The sequence below is a fragment of the Haliotis rufescens genome, unplaced genomic scaffold (genome assembly GCF_023055435.1).
Source record: "Haliotis rufescens isolate VD_foot unplaced genomic scaffold, xgHalRufe1.0.p SCAF_4, whole genome shotgun sequence".
Classification (NCBI taxonomy): Eukaryota; Metazoa; Mollusca; class Gastropoda; order Lepetellida; family Haliotidae; genus Haliotis; species Haliotis rufescens.
Genome location: NW_025964112.1, coordinates 48,946,212 through 48,966,752, shown reverse-complemented (window position 1 = coordinate 48,966,752; position 20,541 = coordinate 48,946,212). Strand labels below are relative to the sequence as shown.

General features: G+C 39.2%; 1 protein-coding gene across 14 annotated transcripts in view; it reads left to right on the top strand.

The window, feature by feature from the left end:
• The window catches only part of LOC124151632 (myosin-IIIb-like), a 161,475-nt gene that overhangs the window by 28,486 nt on the left and 112,448 nt on the right, over positions 1 to 20,541 (top strand). For 12 of the 14 annotated variants that reach the window (XR_007218105.1, XM_048382170.1, XM_048382175.1 and 9 more), the window contains exon 2: positions 6,042 to 6,171. Coding sequence is in view for 12 of the 14 variants with exons in the window: in XM_048382170.1 (XP_048238127.1) it covers positions 6,135 to 6,171 (37 nt within the window). In the remaining 2 variants the exon portion in view is untranslated. Of the gene's footprint in view, positions 1 to 4,571; positions 4,594 to 6,041; positions 6,172 to 19,585; positions 19,748 to 20,541 lie in introns of those variants that run through there. The other 2 variants (XM_048382171.1, XM_048382177.1) reach the window with 2 other exon arrangements.

Below are 20,541 nucleotides of genomic sequence, written 5' to 3'. Positions count from 1 at the left end.
TCTCTTGTTGTCTCCAGTCTGTACTTAAAGATGGCAGAATGCTAAGCTCTGGTGTCTTGTCGTGTAATGTTTGTGTATTTGGGAAGAGATTTGTGTGACTGTGGAGCTGATTGTTGCTCACTGATCCTGTCATGCTGGACACACATTAAGTGTTACTTGAGGCAGGTTAGGCCAGACCGACGGGGTTACATGTCTGGTGTACAGCTACTACTCAAAAGAAGTTAAGGACCACCTGCTTCTTTCATATTACTATAGTAAATCTGTCATACTACTCAAAAGAAGTTAAGGACCACCTGCTTCTTTCATATTACTATAGTTAATCGGTCATACTACTCAAAAGAAGCGAAGAACCACCAGATTCTTTCATATTACTATAGTTAATCTGTCATAGTACACAAAAGAAGTTAAGGAAATGTGAAAGCATCAGGTGGTGCTTCACTTGTTTTGAGCAGTATAAAAGCAGGGATCTGGAAACGGTCATATGCGCCGGACATGTCTGATTGGGAATCTCAAATGTCCAGTTTAAAATATTGGTTACCGGACATTTAAATTTTTCTGTCCGGACATTTTAATAAACAAACAATGCTTCCTTCGGGATCCAAATAATTGATGAGCGTTATCGTATCCCTTCAGCAAATTCAGGTGAATAAACAGGTATAACAAACTTGGTGAATAAAATTATGAAATTTGATATACAATATCACTAGACATGATGATTAACCATTTAAAATGTATTTCCTGCTCTCCAAGGTATTGTTTAATATACAGAGATTAAGATTACCGTGTGTATTTTCTCGTAAACTAAGCCGGAAATAGCAATCAGCTGTGCACACATTTCCTCTCAATCTACCTGTGATTCAGTTAAAAAGTACCAAATGATACAACTTCAAAGAATTTTGATGCAATGGTCAGAAGAAATTGTATCTTAAAATTATTAATTTATCAGGAATAATATATTCCAATATCGTGTTAATTTAGTTGCAGCTTCCACCATATATACTTAAAGTAATAAGAACCATAAGTGTTGCACTTTGGTACAGATGGTATGCAGGATATTTTTTGACGTATGGAACGATTTTGACCAGTCACCGTAGGGACTTCCCGCGCTACATGTATTTTGATTGCAATAACGTTATGTTGACATTTAATAGTCAAACTGCCTCAAATATGACTTTTAGCGAGTCATGGTACGGCATTTATGATACATGTTTTCATTCTCTTGCAACTAAAGTTCGTTTCAAGGCGTCAATGGTGGTAATCTGACTGTGGTTGCTGTAAATAACGGTGAGTTGGGCGATCTACTGATCACTTCGCATACGATTTCCCCGAAAGTATTGTGAACATTATTATAATTATTGAATGAAATATCGAATAAAATTAATCAAATATATTGCAAACTCTAGTCCAGATAAACAATGAACAATTTTTTTATGACCAGATATTACTATAAATGGATCAAATTGTGTACTTCACTTCAGATTTGTTGACTGGTATTTCCGGTGTTACGTGATCGCGGTGATCAGCTGATAACGTTTTTTGAGATGGGGGAAGCATCGTGTCATTGGGAAACTTGAGTTTATTAAAAATGTTAGTAAATTTTTGGAGCCATGCTTTACCGTGCTATAACCAAAGCTCGCAATAACGAGGGAACACTGTACGTAACAACTTGTAATGTGTGTGAAAAGTCGTACAAAAATACGCTATTTGAAGGGGGCGTGGCCTAAATGCAAAAATTTCCGGACCCCTGTATAAAAGATTAACTATAGTAATGTGAAAGAAATTAGGTTGTCCTTAACTTCTTTTGAGAAGCATTTATTATGCCAGGTTTTCTGTGACACTGAAGTCACAAGGGTATTTCAGGTGATTTGGCTTATTCAGTTCTTGTAATAAATAACACTTCTGCATTATGGTTACATGTTACAGGACACACTTATTACTGTGTGAGTTGTTCTGTACTTCTGTCAACAAATATTCAAGTCACAGCTATATCTTTTAGCCATTGAGTATGTACTCACATGTTATTATTCACATTGGATATTGATAGTTTTCTGGGGGTATTTTTACTCTCTTGGGTTCAATCTATTGGGTATTTTACACCTGTGAGTCGACATTTGATTTAATAATCTACTTGAAATGCTGTCACAGGTTACTTCTGATTTCTTCTCAAGTGTGTAACGTGTCGCATAAACTCATAACAGTGATATACATGTCTAATTAACAATAAGCGAGAAGTAGTGAATTTTTTATGCATTATACACTGAAGTAGAGTTCATGCCTGTGTGTTTCCTGCATTCTAGGGCTGGGATGGTTAACTCGGGTTGAGTGCGTCCTGAGTAGGACGAGAGAGCCCTACCCTGACCTGTGGTCAGTCACATGATATATTGTTTAATGACAATAACAATAACTCCATGGTTAGAAACAAGTAACTAATGTTCGCTTTTCTTTCTGACGTCTATATGTTTGAGTGATGGTAAAGCTTCAGTCAACAGCAATCTATGCATGATGAGATCATTTTATACATGTATCTAAAAAGTTAAAATAATTGCCAATGTGACATTTGGTACCGATCTCATGAGACCTACTGCTGGTACTCGGGTAGGAAGTAAATGCAAGTGATATCAGAGGTGGAATCTGATTGGTCAATGGGAGGGACGTAGAAGGGACATAACATGTAATAGCCACTAATGGTGCTACGATTAGCCATGAAAATTCCAGCCTAGTTCGGCAAGGGTGGAAACTGGACTTTGATAGTCAGTTAACTTCCTTGCCTCAGGAAGATGGCATGACTCAACCCCCAACATGTCTCGGTCACCATTACTCAACCCATTCACACAAGCTGCCTATAATAAGAGTTCTAACAATTAGTTTTTTTGTAAGTTTATGTGCCAGATGGTAGGTACTTGAAATTGAAATGAATAGTAAATTCACTATAAATGTGAAGTTCATGGATTACGTCCCTATTATGCTGGTAATTATCGTAGTTTCAACTGCATCTGTATATCCTATATGTATGTAATCAATACCAAGTAGCTGTTACACTTGATCAGTTACCCCTGCTTCTGGTAGACACCAGCAGTCGTCTGCAACAATAACATTGTCCCCAGGATCAGTTATATTTAGTATAGATAAGTCCACTTACCTATTGCAGCTGTGAACGTGTGACAACTACAGAATACTGCTATTTAGTTAGTTTATACTTGCCACGTTTTCCACAAAGATCAGATGACTGTTTGAAATGGATAAGTTACTTAAATTTTTAGGCTGCCATGTCATGTCTTGTGAAGGTGAGAAGTGAATGCAACATGTTCTAGAATTGCCGGATTTGCCCAGCTCTAATTGACCCGTGAAGATCTTGGTAGAGAATAGGTCTTCAGCAACCCATGCCTGCCGTAAGAGGCAAGTATGCTTGTTGTAAGAGGTGACTGATGGGATCGGTTGGTCAGGCTCTCCGACTTGGTTGATGTAGGTCATCGTACCCCAATGACTAAGAGGCAAGTATGCTTGTTGTAAGAGGTGACTGATGGGATCGGTTGGTCAGGCTCTCCGACTTGGTTGATGCAGGTCATCGTACCCCAATGACTAAGAGGCAAGTATGCTTGTTGTAAGAGGTGACTGATGGGATCGGTTGGTCAGACTCTCCGACTTGGTTGATACAGGTCATCGTACCCCAATGACTAAGAGGCAAGTATGCTTGTTGTTAGAGGTGACATGGGATCGGTTGGTCAGGCTCTCCGACTTGGTTGATGCAGGTCATCGTACCCCAATGACTAAGAGGCAAGTATGCTTGTTGTAAGAGGTGACTGATGGGATCGGTTGGTCAGGCTCCCCGACTTGGTTGATGCAGGTCATCGTACCCCAATGACTAAGAGGCAAGTATGCTTGTTGTAAGAGTTGACTGATGGGATCGGTTGGTCAGACTCTCCGACTTGGTTGATGCAGGTCATCGTACCCCAATGACTAAGAGGCAAGTATGCTTGTTGTAAGAGGTGACTGATGGGATCGGTTGGTCAGGCTCTCCGACTTGGTTGATGCAGGTCATCGTACCCCAATGACTAAGAGGCAAGTATGCTTGTTGTAAGAGTTGACTGATGGGATTGGTTGGTCAGGCTCTCCAACTTGGTTGATGCAGGTCATCGTACCCCAATGACATTGATCATGATGTCAATCACTGGATTGACCCATTGACTACCTTTCGAAAGGTAAAATATTCAGTCTAATTATTGTCATGCTGTGATTAGCTGCTGATTAATAATATAAGAAGTGAACAGACTATTGATTTTCACTGCCCCTCAGTCATAGACGTACAACAGAAACCACAAAGATATTCTATAACCTTATCAGTATCAAAACGTGACATGGTCACATGGTTTACTTCCTGTTTCACACAGTGAAATTTATGGTCTTGGTCGAAGACAAAAATAAAATACCTTATCGAATAGCAAATATATATTACTGCTTGAACTGTTAGGTAGCCAAGGTCTGCACTTGTAGCTTCTTCTGCGGTAGAGACGAGGCACTGAAGCCGAGTTCGCATTTGTCTGAGGAATACAAGTCAACCATTATTCATAGAACGTCTATTTACCACCTGAACAGGTAGGAATCCAGCCCGTTGGAGGCATTGAGCACACTCTTGTCTCTGAAATAGCATTGATTGTGTTTAGAGTTCCTCGTACCACATAAACTGGTAGGAATCCAGCCCTTAATTGGATGCATTCTAGCACATTTGTGTCCCTGAAGAAGCATTCATTGTCAAAAGTGCTTCTATTATCACCAGAACAGGAAGAAGTCCAGACATTTACAATGTTTGCTGGTTTGTATTCCGAGTATTTAAGTTTTTTCTAAGATAGGTATTTTCATAATCTATCAAAATAAATTTTCTGATATTATGCAGTTAATAAGGTAGGCGGGGGTTAGTATGTATTCAGTCACAGTGGGTGCACTTTTTAACTGCTGTACCAGGTGCTGTGGCCAATATTGAAATCATTCACTGTGTTTGGAATGTTGCATGAATGTATAATTAATATTATTTAATGTTTCAAAATATTTTAACCAATTTTATATTTTAGTACGTTATATAAGAAAATATACTTTTTATATGATTGTTTGCAAATTTTGAGCAATGGATAAAAATGTGCAAATTTACATATTGCCCTCAATTTTAAAAAAGAAACTGCCTCTGTGGTCTAGTAGATAGAGTGTCTGCCTGGAGGGGGAATGTTGGTGGTTCGATCCTCTGGCCGCATCAAACCAAACAGTGCTGAAAGATGGTACTTGTTGTTACCCTGCCTGGTGCTTGGTATTAAGGTGATAAAACTGATCGGCTCGGAGTCATTTTACGGAGTTTGGTATCCATGTTTAACTATGGCATGGTATTTCAGTGGGCTAGCACTATAAGACCGCCATTAGTCAGGACTAGTACAAGCAGTCACACACAAACATGCTTGCACATCGCTATATGAGTGAAATGAACTTGAACACAACATTATGCTCCATTTCAGCTCCTTTTCAAAAGAGTGGGTGTGCAGCTTTCTTGGTGCATTTATAAAAAAGAATGTAAAACATGCCAGATGAATGCCGATTTTTAAGTTGGGAAACAATTTGCATTTCTCAGCCAAAACTCAATGAAATGTATTTTTGTTGAAGACATGTCACCAAGTGATCCTGTTGAATGTCTTTATTTTATTAATGGGTGTGGTTGAAGCGTTTGCTCATCACTCCAAAGCCCGGGTTCAATTCCTCACCTGAAGCCCATTTCTGATGCTCCCAGCCATGACATTGCTGGAATATTGCTAGAAGCATTGTAAAACCATCCTCAATCACTTGATATATTAACTGGATTAGTGTGCTTCAAAAGGAAGAGGGGATAAACACCTCTGCACCTTCCCTGTGGATCGTGGTGTGGTTGCTGTGCTGCAAATATATACAAATAATATCATACATGCACATCACAGTGCACTAACAAATGTAAAAGAATCATACCGTTCTGAATGTAGAACTTTTTTTTAGAAATCGATAAATTATTAAATGATTTCTGTTTTCAGAAATGTGCCATGTGCCCTACAAGAAAATGATTTGTCGGTGTGCTGCGTTGCCATTATGATGCTGTCCAGGTAGACCAGAAGAGGCATTGCAGGATGCCAGCAGGGTACCAGATGCCCCAGGCATGGACTGGTAAGTCAGACTACAGCAGATAATTCCTGGACATTATAGACTCTCACACATAGACAGATATTTAGAGGAAATTGTATATTGTTCTAGTTCCCGACTCAACCTTTTCCTTTGACCTGTACTCAGCCCATTTCTTGAGGGCTTTTGTGATGATGTACATTTTATATAAAAGTTTGCATCCACTGTAAAATTAAAAAGTCATAAAATATATAATAGCCTATACTGCCTGTAACTTTGAAAACCAAGAACTACAATTATTTAATCAATTCACAGACAAATCTTATTAACATGTTTCCAAGTCCAAAATGCCCTAAGAGAGTTTTTTGTTGTAAATTCCAATCACAATCCTATATAGCAACAGATTTCTGTAAACTCCACATGCCCCACGAAGTCTCCATTTCAATAAATCCTGAAATCACTGCGATTGGTAGCCAGGGGATCATGTGTTAAATCTAGACTTCAATATAAACGTGGCTGTTTTACGGCCTAGTGATCTATAAAGGGTGTGTTAAGAGGGGCCTGTGATTCCACGGAGATCACTTTCAAGGGAGAGCAAGGGCTTACTTCCTGAGTTCAGATTTACCGATGTTGGCGCCAGTGGTTTTTCATATGACTTGGTCAACTGTAAAGTCGTAATTGTTGCGCTATTACTATGTCCCCACTCACTGGGGATTTGATGGCTTTGAACGAATTGCTAAGATGTCAAGGTCTGAATTTCATTGAGTAAATGTAACATTGGTACGGAGGCTCATTGTGATGACTGGAGTAATGTGTTCGATCTGGTTAATATCGTCTCTGTCTCAATACCCTTGTGGGAATTCCAGAACAGAGTAGGGACAAAATTCCACGTGCTTGTTTTGAGGGCTGTCTGTTGAGGATCAGTTGTTGCAATGTGTGTACCCTGGCAGCCTGTATTGTTGCTCATGCTGTCAACCACTAGCCTAGATTTGGTTCTTTATAAACTGCAGTGTTGTTTCTAGAGTTAGTGCGTATTGTTGCTCATGCTGTCAACCACAAGCCTAGATTCGGTTCTTTACAGACTGCAGTGTTGTTTCTAGACTTAGTGCGTTTTGTTGCTCATGCTGTCAACCACTAGCCTAGATTTGGTTCTTTACAGACTGCAGTGCTGTTTCTAGAGTTAGTGCCTATTGTTGCGCATGCTGTCAACCACTAGCCTAGATTTGGTTCTTTACAGACTGCAGTGTTGTTTCTAGAGTTAGTGCGTATTGTTGCTCATGCTGTCAACCACTAGCCTAGATTTGGTTCTTTACAGACTGCAGTGCTATTTCTAGAGTTAGTGTCTATTGTTGCTCATGCTGTCAACCACTAGCCTAGATTTGGTTCTTTACAGACTGCACTGCTGTTGCTAGATGCTGTGCGTATGGATTTATGCCACTTTTACCAATATTTCAGCAATATCACAGCAGGGCTTCACAAATTGTACCCATGTGGGGAATCGATCCCAGGCCTTTAGTGTGACAAACAAACTCATTAAACACTAGGCTACCCCACGACCCCTGATATTGCTGGAATATTGCTGACCTTTACAGAAGACAACACTCATTGTCTCGACTCACTGGAGTCTTCTGGTAGACTTCTAATGGGTTCGTTCCTGTTTGTGACATTGAAAATCCTTGCTTTGTCTGAAACGTGGAGTAAATGTTCCACTGAAGTTTTCTGTCAGTTCAGTTTTTGTGTTCTTTCAGTAATATACTCCTTCCTTTGTCAATCATTTAATTGTGACTAGAACATGAAGTAGACAAGAGTGCCTTTCGATGATAACATCATCTATATACATGACAGATATATTTCTTCATGGAAACCATTTAATATCTAATTTGGAAAAACAATCTGTATTGACATCCCAAATGTGCATATGTATGTCTTTAATCAATGTTGTTTAAACTGTTCCATGAAAACATCCAGATTCCCAACTGCCCCCGTGGTCTAGAGGATAGAGTCTTAACCTGGAGAAGGAAGGTTGGTGGTTCGATCCACATCTAAATTTCCAACACCCTGTTCTAATCATATTCCTCCCAAACCCAACTGTAGAAAACAACATTTATATCCTCTGTTAGCTCTGTTCCCCTGTGGAGATTCTGGATGAGAGTCTCTGGATGAGAGTATGTCCTGAGTAAGACACGACCAAATGGATCGGGTTGTCAAGATCGGGGACTTGATAGCGTGTCCTCATACCCTGATGGATTGTCTGGTCCAGACTCGATTATTTACAGGCTGCCTTCATATAGCTTGAGTAATGCTGAGTGTGGTGTTAAACAGCAAACAAACAAACAAAAACTTACATAAAGTAATATTGGCAGCACCTTCACATTGAAAAATTCAAATACCACATTAAAAAGGAATTTACAAACTTTAGACTGGAAAATCTGATAACCAGAATCTGGTTCTAAAATATACCACACAACTTTTGATAGGGACATTTTTGTTATTTCTTTACATACAGAAATATCCTTATCAAATGATGAGTAGTATATGTAACCCGAAAAGACTTTTTGTGATCAAATTTTGTTTTGATGTTACATGATGCTACAATCTTTATCACAGTCGTGGACATCAAGAATGAACTTAATTCTAGCATTGTTACAGTGTGGGGAATAGAACCTGAGTATTTGACCTGGCAAGCTAAGACTTTACCCGCAAGGCTACCCTGACCTCTAATGTACAGCGCTTTGAACAAAACAAATAATGAGTTTTATGTAATGTTCATTGATAATTTTGATATGATTGTTGTTTATAAATAAGTTTGATGACGCTGGTTAACACTGAGCATCACTTGACATTTTGCTGCATCCGCATCTCAACCCCAGCTTCCGACCTCATCATCACGGTGAGGTCCTCAGCTGGTACAGCCTGCCGAACCAGATCTTAGTTGGATCATCTAGACAGCAACCCATTAACTTTCGTTCAATACTTGATTTGATCGTTTGATCTCTTTAAGTGATATGATACTGACATTAAGAGTAAATTGACTTGTTTGCAGCCATTTTGAAAACGCTTCTTTAATAAAAATGTTTGGTTTGTCCTGTAGACAAGATACATTCCATCCAAATCCATAACCTGGTTCATAGAGAAACTGATCTCATGCTAGCCCTAGTCTCAGGAATCGTATCATGTAGACTATTATAGTTCCATGTATTTCATGTCTTGTAATATTGGTGCACCTTCCTTACTCGTGTAGTTTTGTAAATAGCCTGGGTTTTTTGTTATTTGGGCCTGACACTGTGCTTCTTTTACAAATTTACCTGATTTTTTCAAAAACATTTTTCTTCAAAGGCTGTCATTGTTTGAAAGTAGGCATTTGCTGCACAACCTTTTGATCACATTTTTGTAAAGCTTTTATTTCAAAGGATGTTTTTAGGAAAATAATCTCAAATGAATGTTTTTATATTTTTACTGTTTCCTCCTGTCTCTGGTTTGCGGAAATCTGTAAAACATGTGAACATGACATTAACTTGCAGACTTCAAAAAGATGCTACACAAATTGATATGGAAATTGGGGAAAATGGTTTTTCATCAACTAAAGATGAATCTTGAGCAGATGGTGTGCTACATGTAAGTTAATATTTAGGATTCTTGGTTTGTGATTGAACAAGTACAGTTATTCCCTAGAACAAATATCAGATGGGTCACTAAATTTCTTTGTTGTGGTTGCATGCCATCCATTGTTGGGCCAGTGGAAAAGTGTTGACTGGCTGGCATACCTACTATCAGGTATTGTCCACTTCAATCCTAGACAGTCGTCAGTTGTGCTGATGGAGGGTTTTCATAAAGACTGACATAGCAACAACATTGAAAATATTAATTTGATGTTGACCACAATGCATCATAATGACATGTACTGTATTTCCTGTGTATGGTGTTCACTTTAAATATATATATTAAAAGCAGCAACTAATATGCTGCATCAAGTTTTAGAATATTATATTCATGGCACAATAATAAGTTAAATGATTATTATTATTGTTGTTGTTGCTGTTATTATTATTATTATTATTATTATTATATAAATTTATATACCACAGGTAACCAGGAACTAGTATCTGCTTGAATAGTTTTATTTGTTCCCGGACCAGTTAATCCGCATTCCAGTTATAATTCTCAACTCCCTGGGGAGGATAAAACTCAAGTTGCCTACAGGCGCTCGAGGGTTTTTACATCCCTCCCATATGGGGTACTATTATCTGCCGGATGATTATGGGATGGGTGGGCGGGTGCATGGGTATGTACCCTGCCATTGTAAAGTATATTAAACATATACAAAAACAAAATTAAACCAGTAGGTGAATTGTTTCATGAATTATTAGCACTCATCCAGCAAGTTTTATTTTAAGTGCCCCCTTCCCCCCTAAAAAAAGCTGTATCAAGCTTGAGATGGTGTGAGTGATTGCTGCCAGCCGCTGGCTTGTGTAGTCCAGACTTGTGTATTCACGGCTCCCGTGATGTAGCTGTTAAATGGATGTCAACAAACATGCATCCAAGTCTTGATGCATCAGGGCGGGTCTGAGCTAAACTCCTTCAACTCAGTTAAAGTGGCTAGAAATCTCACTGAATTACTGTTCCAAGTGAAACGAAACCAGACTCACTGATCACTCCTTTCAGTCTTTATCATTATGACTAATAATCACTCACTCACTCACTCACTCACTCACTCACTCACTCACTCACTCACTCACTCACTCACTCACTCACTCACAACACCACTCACTCACTCACAACACCACTCATTCAACTACTCAGTCACTCACTCACTCACTACACTACTCACAACACCACTCATTCAACTACTGTCACTCACTCACTCACTCACTCACTCACTCACTCACTCACTCACTACACTCACTCACTCACTCACTCACTCACTCACTCACTCACTCACTCACTCACTACACTACACCACTCACTACACCATTCACTACACCACTCATTCAACTACTCAGTCACTCACTCACTCACTCACTCACTCAACAACTCAACCACTCTCACTCACTCACCCACTCACTCACTACACCACTCACTACACCATTCATTCAACCACTCACTCACTCACTCACTCACTCACTCACTCACTCACTCACTCACTCACTCACTCACTCTTTAGTGACATGACTCAGCTGCCGAAGCTAAGTCTTGTCGTAACTTCAACGGTAATCCTACTGAATCAGTGCCACCTCTGGGATTACCTAGATATTCCCACCAAATCTGCTGTTAATGTGGTATAATCCCTGGCCATACAGAGGACTCAATGTCATCATGTCCTCGTTATCGAGTCCAGAACTCTGAAATATATGTTGAGAGAATTGATTCGAAGAATACTCAATATTTACAGTGCAATCAATCCTCATGAAAGTGACATTGCCAATGTATCGAAGTGCGAGCATTTGTTTGACAGAATCAATAGAAAATGATCGCCGTCGGTTATTGACAGTTACGTTGATGGTTGGCCATTTATATGGGTTGTTTAATAACAGACATCACCAGGAGTTAATTAGCAGCGGTGATAATTGAGAAAGGTGATATGTCTATCAATATCAGCCTTTCTTTCGTGCCCATACAGAAACTCTGATCTTTCAAGGAAAGGTTTATGATGACCTTAATTACAGAAAAGTAGGATTTCGTGATGGCACTAAGAGGATAAGCACTGCGCTCACTAATGGCTCGTACTCAGAGACTGGACTGAATACACTGGGACAGGTATGAAAGCTTGGAACGTTTTGTGTCTATTGTAAAATGAATAAGAGTGTAAGTTGTAAGCTGATAGAAAAACATGGAATTTTAAGCATGGAATCATTTTTTAACTTTTCACTGTGTAGGTCTTCCTTCTTCTTTTTATAAGATTGTATGAAAATTTTTAAAATGTGCCATTTGACCCAACTTTTGTCAATAAACATTGTGTGTATTTAGACTGCAGGTGTTAATGACTTTTGATCCGTGGAAATGATAAAATTTGAGACCTCTTCCTTTCGACATTAGTTCCAAATGAAATTTTTGTGGTAATTAGGCTTGTTGAGGATCAGATATTAGTTTGCTATATATGTTAGTTCACTGTAGAGAGTTCGTCATATGCAAAAATTTTATATCATAATATATATAAGACTTAATCGGGGATTTTGTAACAGTTTGTTTTATCCATTTGTTCTCTCTATGATACTATGAACAATTCACAAACATTGACACCCGTAAGATCCGGGGTAGAATTGGTCTTCAGCAACCCCTGCTTGCCGTAAAAGGAGACTATACTTGTCATAAGAAGAACTTATGGGATCGGGTGGTCAGGCTCGCTGACTTGGTAGATGCATGTCATCGTATCCCAAATACACTCATGACGTCAATCACTGGATTGTCTGGTCCAGACTTGATTACTTACAGACCACCGTCATACAGCTGGAATATTGCTGAGTGCGGCGTTAAACAACAAACAAATAAACACGAACATTGACCGCCTGGGTGAACAACCACGTGGGCTCGGAATATGACACAAAGTCAACAACTAATAATCCTACATCTGCTCTACAATAAAAAATAAAATTAAAAAAATAGTTAGACTGACTGACACATAAGTATCTTACAGGCTCCCCGATAAATTTGCTTGTAGACCCTAAGATGTGTGTGTGACCTTGGGAAACTCTGAGGGAGCCTCTTGCAACAAAAGTGCTCCACCATTACATGTAGGCAAGGGAGGCAACTCCCGAGGCATCTGGAACCGGCAACACAAATCACACAGCAAACCCCTTGCAGCTGGGAAGAGTCGTGTGCTGATGAAGGACCAAAGTTGAATGACAGCCATTTACCACTCAACAGAATCGTAACACATGATGATAAAAACAGTAACCGTATTCGAGGTAATAAGCGCCCCGCTCTAATAAGCGCCAATGGTGATATTTGCGAAAATATTGGCTAGTGAACAATTCCAATTAGCACCCCTTCTGATTGATCAATGTACACAAGATTTATTTATTCGTGTATAATACGTGTTATATGCACCCTTAATTATGGGCAATTAAATTCTGGAAAAATATATCTGTCGTATGTAAACATTTCAGGCTGTCAACATAAACCAGGAAATTTACGATCTTTCACCAAAATAATATTCTAATAAGCGCCCCCTATTTCTAATTTTAAGAGCGCACTGGGCGCTTATTACGTCGAATATGGTATAACAAATATATGGTAGTAAGGCTAGGATGGGTAACTTGGATACACGGGATGTGTGAGAACTCAGTAGGACTCGGGTACCCACAGGACTACCCGGACCCATGGTTAGTCACATGATATATTATTTAATGACCAAAATGATCTAGAACTCTGTGAATACACTATATAGGTCATGAATGTTCAAATTTCTTTCTGACTGTTCACGCATTCCTTCTGACTTATATATTTTTGAATAAAGATAAAGCTTCAGTGAAGTTCAGTTATGAAAGACCAGATCATTTTATAGTGCACCTGAATACTTTTAGCCAGGGCTCTGGTCAAACATTTCCTTATCGGACATTTTGTAACAATCTCTTGAGACTGACAGCGGGTACCTGGGGAGGGTAGGGTAATAGGGAGTTGGGTACCTGGGTAGTAAATTTGGACTCGTCCCAGCCCAACTTGGTAGCATTAAGTCATCTTGGCTCATGACTTTGCTCATGCTTGGATTTTCATTTGATGTAATTTGATTACAATGCTTCAAGGCAATGCTATAACTTCATTCGTGATAATTTTGATAGGGAATCAGATTAATAGTTTTCGGAAATAGCCTTTACAGCAAAATCTGAGTATCATGTACTGGTACATGACCTGATTTTCTAATCTTATAACACCTTTGCTATCTTGTGATGTCATTTACAAAGCGGAGTAAGCACCATGCTAGATTCATCTTCTGCCAAAGACATAATTGTCTTTGACGTCCAGTCACAATATACGGGGAACGTCATTAATTGTTGCGTGTTTCCAGAATCACATGACAAACATGATGATAAGAATTTTACCTTTTTAACTTGTGAAATACATGCATTACACATGAATTCTATGTTTGGCAGAATATTTTGTGTTTTCGTCAACGCTAATGACGAAAATACACTTTTGTGGTAGTGTTTTCCTTTCAACTGAATGTACTCATCAACCCAGGTAAAGAGCTACCTGATAATGCATTTATCAGATCAGATGTCTCATTTCCTCTCTCATTTGCCTTTGTCGGAGATCATTACTTTTATGGATGTGACATTGTCTCGACCAGTATTATTCTTGTTTCTCATGAAATTAAGATCATTGCAATGATGGATCTAGAAACTTTGCTTGTCAAAGAGGAATAGTTTAACGAAAGGATTATTGTGAGAAAGAGTAATAGAATAAATTAATGTTTGAAAAAGTAATTTTAAACTTTTTCTCTTCTCCAGCTTGCAGAGTTGATAGATGATTAGGCCCAGAAGTATCCAAATTTGAATGAAAAAGGCTGATTTTTCGAATTTCAATAGAAAATTATATGATGAGCAAGTCTGTGACCAAAGTGGATTTCTTGTGTTTCTACTGTCTGTATCGACATCACTAAGTAATCAGCTAAGTTAAAAGATTTGCACATGTCAAAATAATTAGAGACATACAAAACTCTGAAATGAGCCTTCACGCACCATTCCTATGAAACCATCTAATTAATTCATTTTAAGGTTTCCTCATCACTGAATGATTCCATGTGTCCCCATGTGTTTTCAGGTGAACAATTGACTTGCCTTTGCATGTGTGTGTGATGGATGCCACTGATAGGCCAGGATGTGCTCACCTATACGCGAACACCTGGTATCATGACTGTTTGATAGTGATTCATAAACACATGCTCATGGTATAGTAAAAAATATACAAAGGGTTTTGTCACTTTTATTTTAATTTCTGGGGTCATGATGCCACAAAGCAAAATAATATATAACGTTTGTCAATGTTGACTTAAAGGTTAGAGATTTTAACTTTAACCTTGCGATGCCGATGCGACGTTAAATTGTAACTCACTCACTCAAAAAAGAGCAAAAGTTTAAAAATTCCTTTTGCCAGTTATCGGATACGTTTACATGAATACAAACTAGACTTGGTGGATTTCAGCATGACTGTGGTTTAGTGGTAGAGAGTCTGCCCAGAGAGCAGAAGGTCCAGGGTTCGATCCCCGGCTGAGTCATACCAAAAGACATTAAAAGATGGTACTTGTCGTTACCCTGTCTGGTGCCTGGCATTGAGGGGCTAAAACAAGTACTGGTCAATTATAGTAAACTGTGTCTGAGTGGGGTATTCATGTTAAACTTCGGCATGGTATCTCAGTGGCCGAGCACTATAAATCGGCATCAGTCCGGACTTGTACAAGCAGCCACACAAACATTCACATGCATGCACGTCGCAATATAAGTGCAATAACCTTGGATGCAATGTTAAACCCCATTCACCTCACCTCATTTCAGCACATACATGTTTTGGCCAAATATCACTACTAAATGTATGATTTAAGTGAAAGTTTGTCGAAAAGGCTAATTTTAGAAGTTTTCAGGAAGACATTTAGAAATATTTTTATCATTGGCAAGTCTTGACCCAAGCTGATTTTCTAAGCATATGGTAAACAGGGTTGCACAGTGGAATGCTGATGTCACACAATATGCAGTGGTCCACTCTGCATGTAAATGACAGATGAGCTGGAAGCTGATGTAGTGCTATTGATCAAGGTGTGCCTCTTGTTTGGTGCATGCTGGTATAGATGTAGTGCACATTTCCACAGCAGGTCTCTAATCAATGACCGATTGCATCAGTTACAGCTGACATTTACAGTCTCGTCATGACATAATGTCATCGTTTGTTTTTTTGTTTGTTGTTTAACGCTGCACTCAGCATTATTCCAGCTATACGACAGCGGTCTGTAAATAATTGAGTCTGGACCAGACAATTCAGTGATTGACGTCATGAGCATAGATCTACACCATTTGGATATGTGACATGCATCAACCAAGTCAGCGAGTTGACCACGGTGGGAGACCAGTTCCAACCTAGATCTTCTTGGGTGGCTTGTGCTGTGATGTCTTACTGTGCATGCAGCGTTAACCAGTATTTACTCACTCACTCATGTTGATGTGACCTCATCAAGAGAATCTGCTGTTTCAGTTTTGCTTAGCCTTTGATGATCTTTCTTTTTGACATCCTTACCAAAAGTTTGGATCAGTTTTATTGAAAGGGTTGTGGGGATGGGATATTGAGGCCATTATTCATTACATGCCTTACCCCCTAGGGATCCGGGGTAGAATAGGCCTTCAGCAACCCATGCTTGCTGTAAAAGGTGACTATCCTTGTCATAAGAGGTGACTAAGGGGGTCAGATAGTCAGTTCTATCCTGATTTATATGTGGAGCAAACAAACCTAGAAACATAATCAGGATGAGTCTGTGATTCAAACCAATGATTGGCCCTTGAAGACGCCGGGGTAGAATAGGTCTTCAGCAACCCATACTTGCTGTAAAAAGTGACTATGCTTGTCGTAAAAGGCGACTAACGGGATCGGGTGGTCAGGCTCGCTGACTTGGTTGATGCATGTCATCGATCCCAATTGCGTGGATTGATGCTCATGATATTAATCACTGTATTGTCTGGTCCAGACTCGATTATTTACAGACCGCCGTCATATAGCTGGAATATTGCTGAGTGCGGCGTTAAACAACAAACCAACCAACTAACCAACCAAACCAATAATCATAGGTTTCTGGCCATAGATGACTGGGCCACGCAAGCATCCTAATGCAACTTGAGATTTTCTTTGTTTGTTGTTTAACACTCAGCAATGACGACAGTCATCAAATAATCGAGTCTGGATCAGACAATCCAGTAATTGACATCATCGACGCAATTGGAATACGATTTTGCCTCTTAGTCCCTTCTTATGACAAGCATGGGTTGCTGAAGACCAATTGTAACCCTGAGAGCTCATTCAGAATGTTCATCTGAATATGCCAACTTCAGGGAGTAATCGGAAAGGATGTAAAATGTTACAGAAATTGATTTTTCGCCAAGAGACACTTCAGTAGTACTCAGTACACATTATCCAAATTAAACAGCATCCTCAAAGTAATTATAACATAATGCAGTGCACATTCAGATGACCTTGACGGATCTTGGCTGCATGACCTTGGCTGCCCTTAGTTTTTCATGCCTGACAGAAATGTGGTAGAAACGAATGATGGGGTTCATATGGTGCATTGAAGACAGACATAACTTGGGTGGTTTACTGAAGTTTCAGTTGGAATGTTATGTAAAGAATCCATCATGAGGTGTCATAGCGGGGTAAGATGCAGATAAACGCAGCGGCCGAACGATCGCACACAAGTGGAAGAGACATGGCAATCGGTATTGGGAGAAAAGGTACAGATAATCGACCCGAGGATTGTGGGAAATACCAAACCTAAAATGGACTCTCTGACATGTCCGTGGTCGGATTCTATTCAGGGAGTCATCATTATTAAAATTGAGTAAATATTTATTAAGCTTTATCAACAGCCTTAGAGAAGCTGTACATTATATTGATATATCATATAAGAAATAAACAACTCATAGTCGTTGTTTATTGTACAATAAAACACTGCAGGGTGAATAAACCATTCATTCTATTCACTCGCTCACAACCCTCACCCCCTTCTCAGCTCTGAAATTAGGAGACTTGAGGGTTCCTTGATACTCCTTGAAGCTTAATTTCAGGGACTCTGTGTCAGTCACAGTAGGGTGTGTAATTATCATTGTGAGACTTCCATGTGGATAGTAATGAGAACGTCCACATGATTTTTGGATATAGAGGTGATTTAACCAAGTGGTTAAGCCTGTCACTTGGTTAATAGAATAGCCTTAGGGTTTGATTCCCTTCATGTTTACAATGTTAGAAGCCCATAACTGGCAGTGTACGAAATAACTGCCTGCCCACCTGCCCGCCTGCCCGTGGCTGGTAACTTTTCTGTTCGGCTGCAAGAAATTTTCCTCCACTTGCCCGACTGTCTGGCAGATAAGTTTAAGACTACTTATGTATTCAGTTTCATTATAACTCCTTATTATAGAATCTCAAGTAATTGTTTGCATTATTTCAACTGAATCAAGATGTGATTTGTTACTTTGCTTTTGCAATATTTCAATATTTATAATGTCTGAATGTGGGAGGCTATCTTTGAAGATGGGCTGGCAACATTTATGGGTCACCTGCCAGGTTGTTGGTTTTAAAAATGATTTCAAACACTGACTGCTGGTGCCCCTGCCGAGATGTTTCAGGTATAATACTAAAAGCTGCATAAAACATACTTGGATGCTATGTTACAAAAACATCAACTTCAGCAATATTCCAGGAATATCCAGCAAGGGACTCCCAAGAATGTGTTTCACACATTGATCTCAGCTTGGAACTCAGCGTAGCTCATCTATGACGAAACACTTTAGAGTGAATGTGTTTGGTTTAATGCCACTTTGAACAGTATTTCAGTTATATCATGGCTTGTCAGCCTGATGTGGGAGAAAAGTTTGAAGTAATGCAAGACTTAGATGTTTAACACTATGCAAAACCCAGAAGCACGGGTATGGTCTGAAATCTAGAAATATAATCAGGGCAAACCTGGATTCCAACCTATGAAGAGTGGTTTCTGGCATTCCTGAGGGACACAACTAATTGCTGTGCATTATACAACTGAAGCACCCATCCGCTGAACACTTAAGAGTGAGTTTGACTCAATTTCACAGCTAAGGACAACAGAATTGGCCTTCCAACATTGTACCCATGTGGCAAATTGAAACCGAGTCTTCGAAAATGAACGCTTCATCCACCCTACTGCCCCAAACACTTAGAAAGTCTGCTACCTCACAACCCCATAAAAGTGAATAAGTATGGTTTTATGCCACTTTTAGCAATATTCCAGCAATATCATGGCAGGGGACACCAGAAACTGGCTTCACACTTTATAGCCATGTGGAGAATCAAACCCAGGCTTTCGGCGTGACAAGCGTACGATTTAACCATTAGGCTACCCCACTTTCATACTCCCATAAGAAGTGGCCAGTGAAGATGTTTGCTTTGTATTAATACTGGCTGCTGCTGGAGAGAAGAGAAGCCTGCAGTGATAACACCCGAGTGCTCTTATACTATTGAATTAAGTGCAACCATATTGCCATTTGAGAAAAACAATAGCCCGAGAAACTATACAGATGTAACTCGATAATTTACATCAATAAAAGTAATTGTATATGTCATTTTAAGCTCGAACATGTAATTGTGCTTCCTTTAGAATATGACCGTCCAAATCAATATGACATACAGTCATCTTCTCTAGTTATGGCCAGAGCTAATCACTACTTTATCTCATGGAATTATGTAAATACCGGTATGTATGGCAAATCTGGCAATCCGATGGCAAAAGAGCCACAATCAGATTGTCCGTGAGCGTATGTTGGAGCACCACTGGTTGGGAGTGCAGAGTGAACGTGCGTGTCGGGGCTAGTTGTTTAAATGAGAAGTGGAGCTGCTTGTGTAGTGCTGTTGTAACCCGTTGTTTGTGGATACTCTTTTTAGCATGGCATCTTTTAAGGTAAGGGAAACACCAGATATTTGAGAATCAGACTTGCAGGTTTATTGGTGGTATAAAACTTTATTCACACCAGAATAGTCCGATCTGAAAATTTGGAAGACATATTATTAGTTTTTATCATTGGTATTATCAATATTTTCTTTTGTTAATGTCCATTCCTCTTTATTTTGATGTTTAATAGTAAAAATTGATTGCAATTATTTGAGATGATTGTTAAGGGTCTGTTACAGGGTGGGCCAAACTAATTTTACAATTTTACAAATGAAACCTCTTATCCTTGTATTGACAAGGATGTAAGTACAGTAAACTATATTTATAACGAACTGACATTTGTTGTTAATATGCTCTATATATGCTTAAAGGGGAAGTGTACACGCAAAAATCACTTTCTTTCTTTTTCTAAACAAAACGCAATTTTAGAATTAATTAGTATCTGTGTTTGAAAATATACACTCATTTTTTTCACAGTGAACGTAGGAAGCTCACAATAATGTGAAAATGATATGCCGTTATGAGGCCTTCGTTTTTCGAGCTAAACAGGCCTGAGTTATCCCCCTTAGATTATGACGTAATTGGTGCCAATTCAACTGGGCCCCTGTCTATTCTCAACGCAAAAGATATCAAGTACCAGTTTGCGGTAAAACAACATGGCCTACCACACACTCCGGCGTAGTGGTGACTCAGCATAACACTATGCTGGCTGGCATCTGAGACGCTAGAATCACACACCTGGACCTACACCACGTGAAGCGGCTCTAACAAAGCATGATGACGTCATAATGTTTATCAATTGG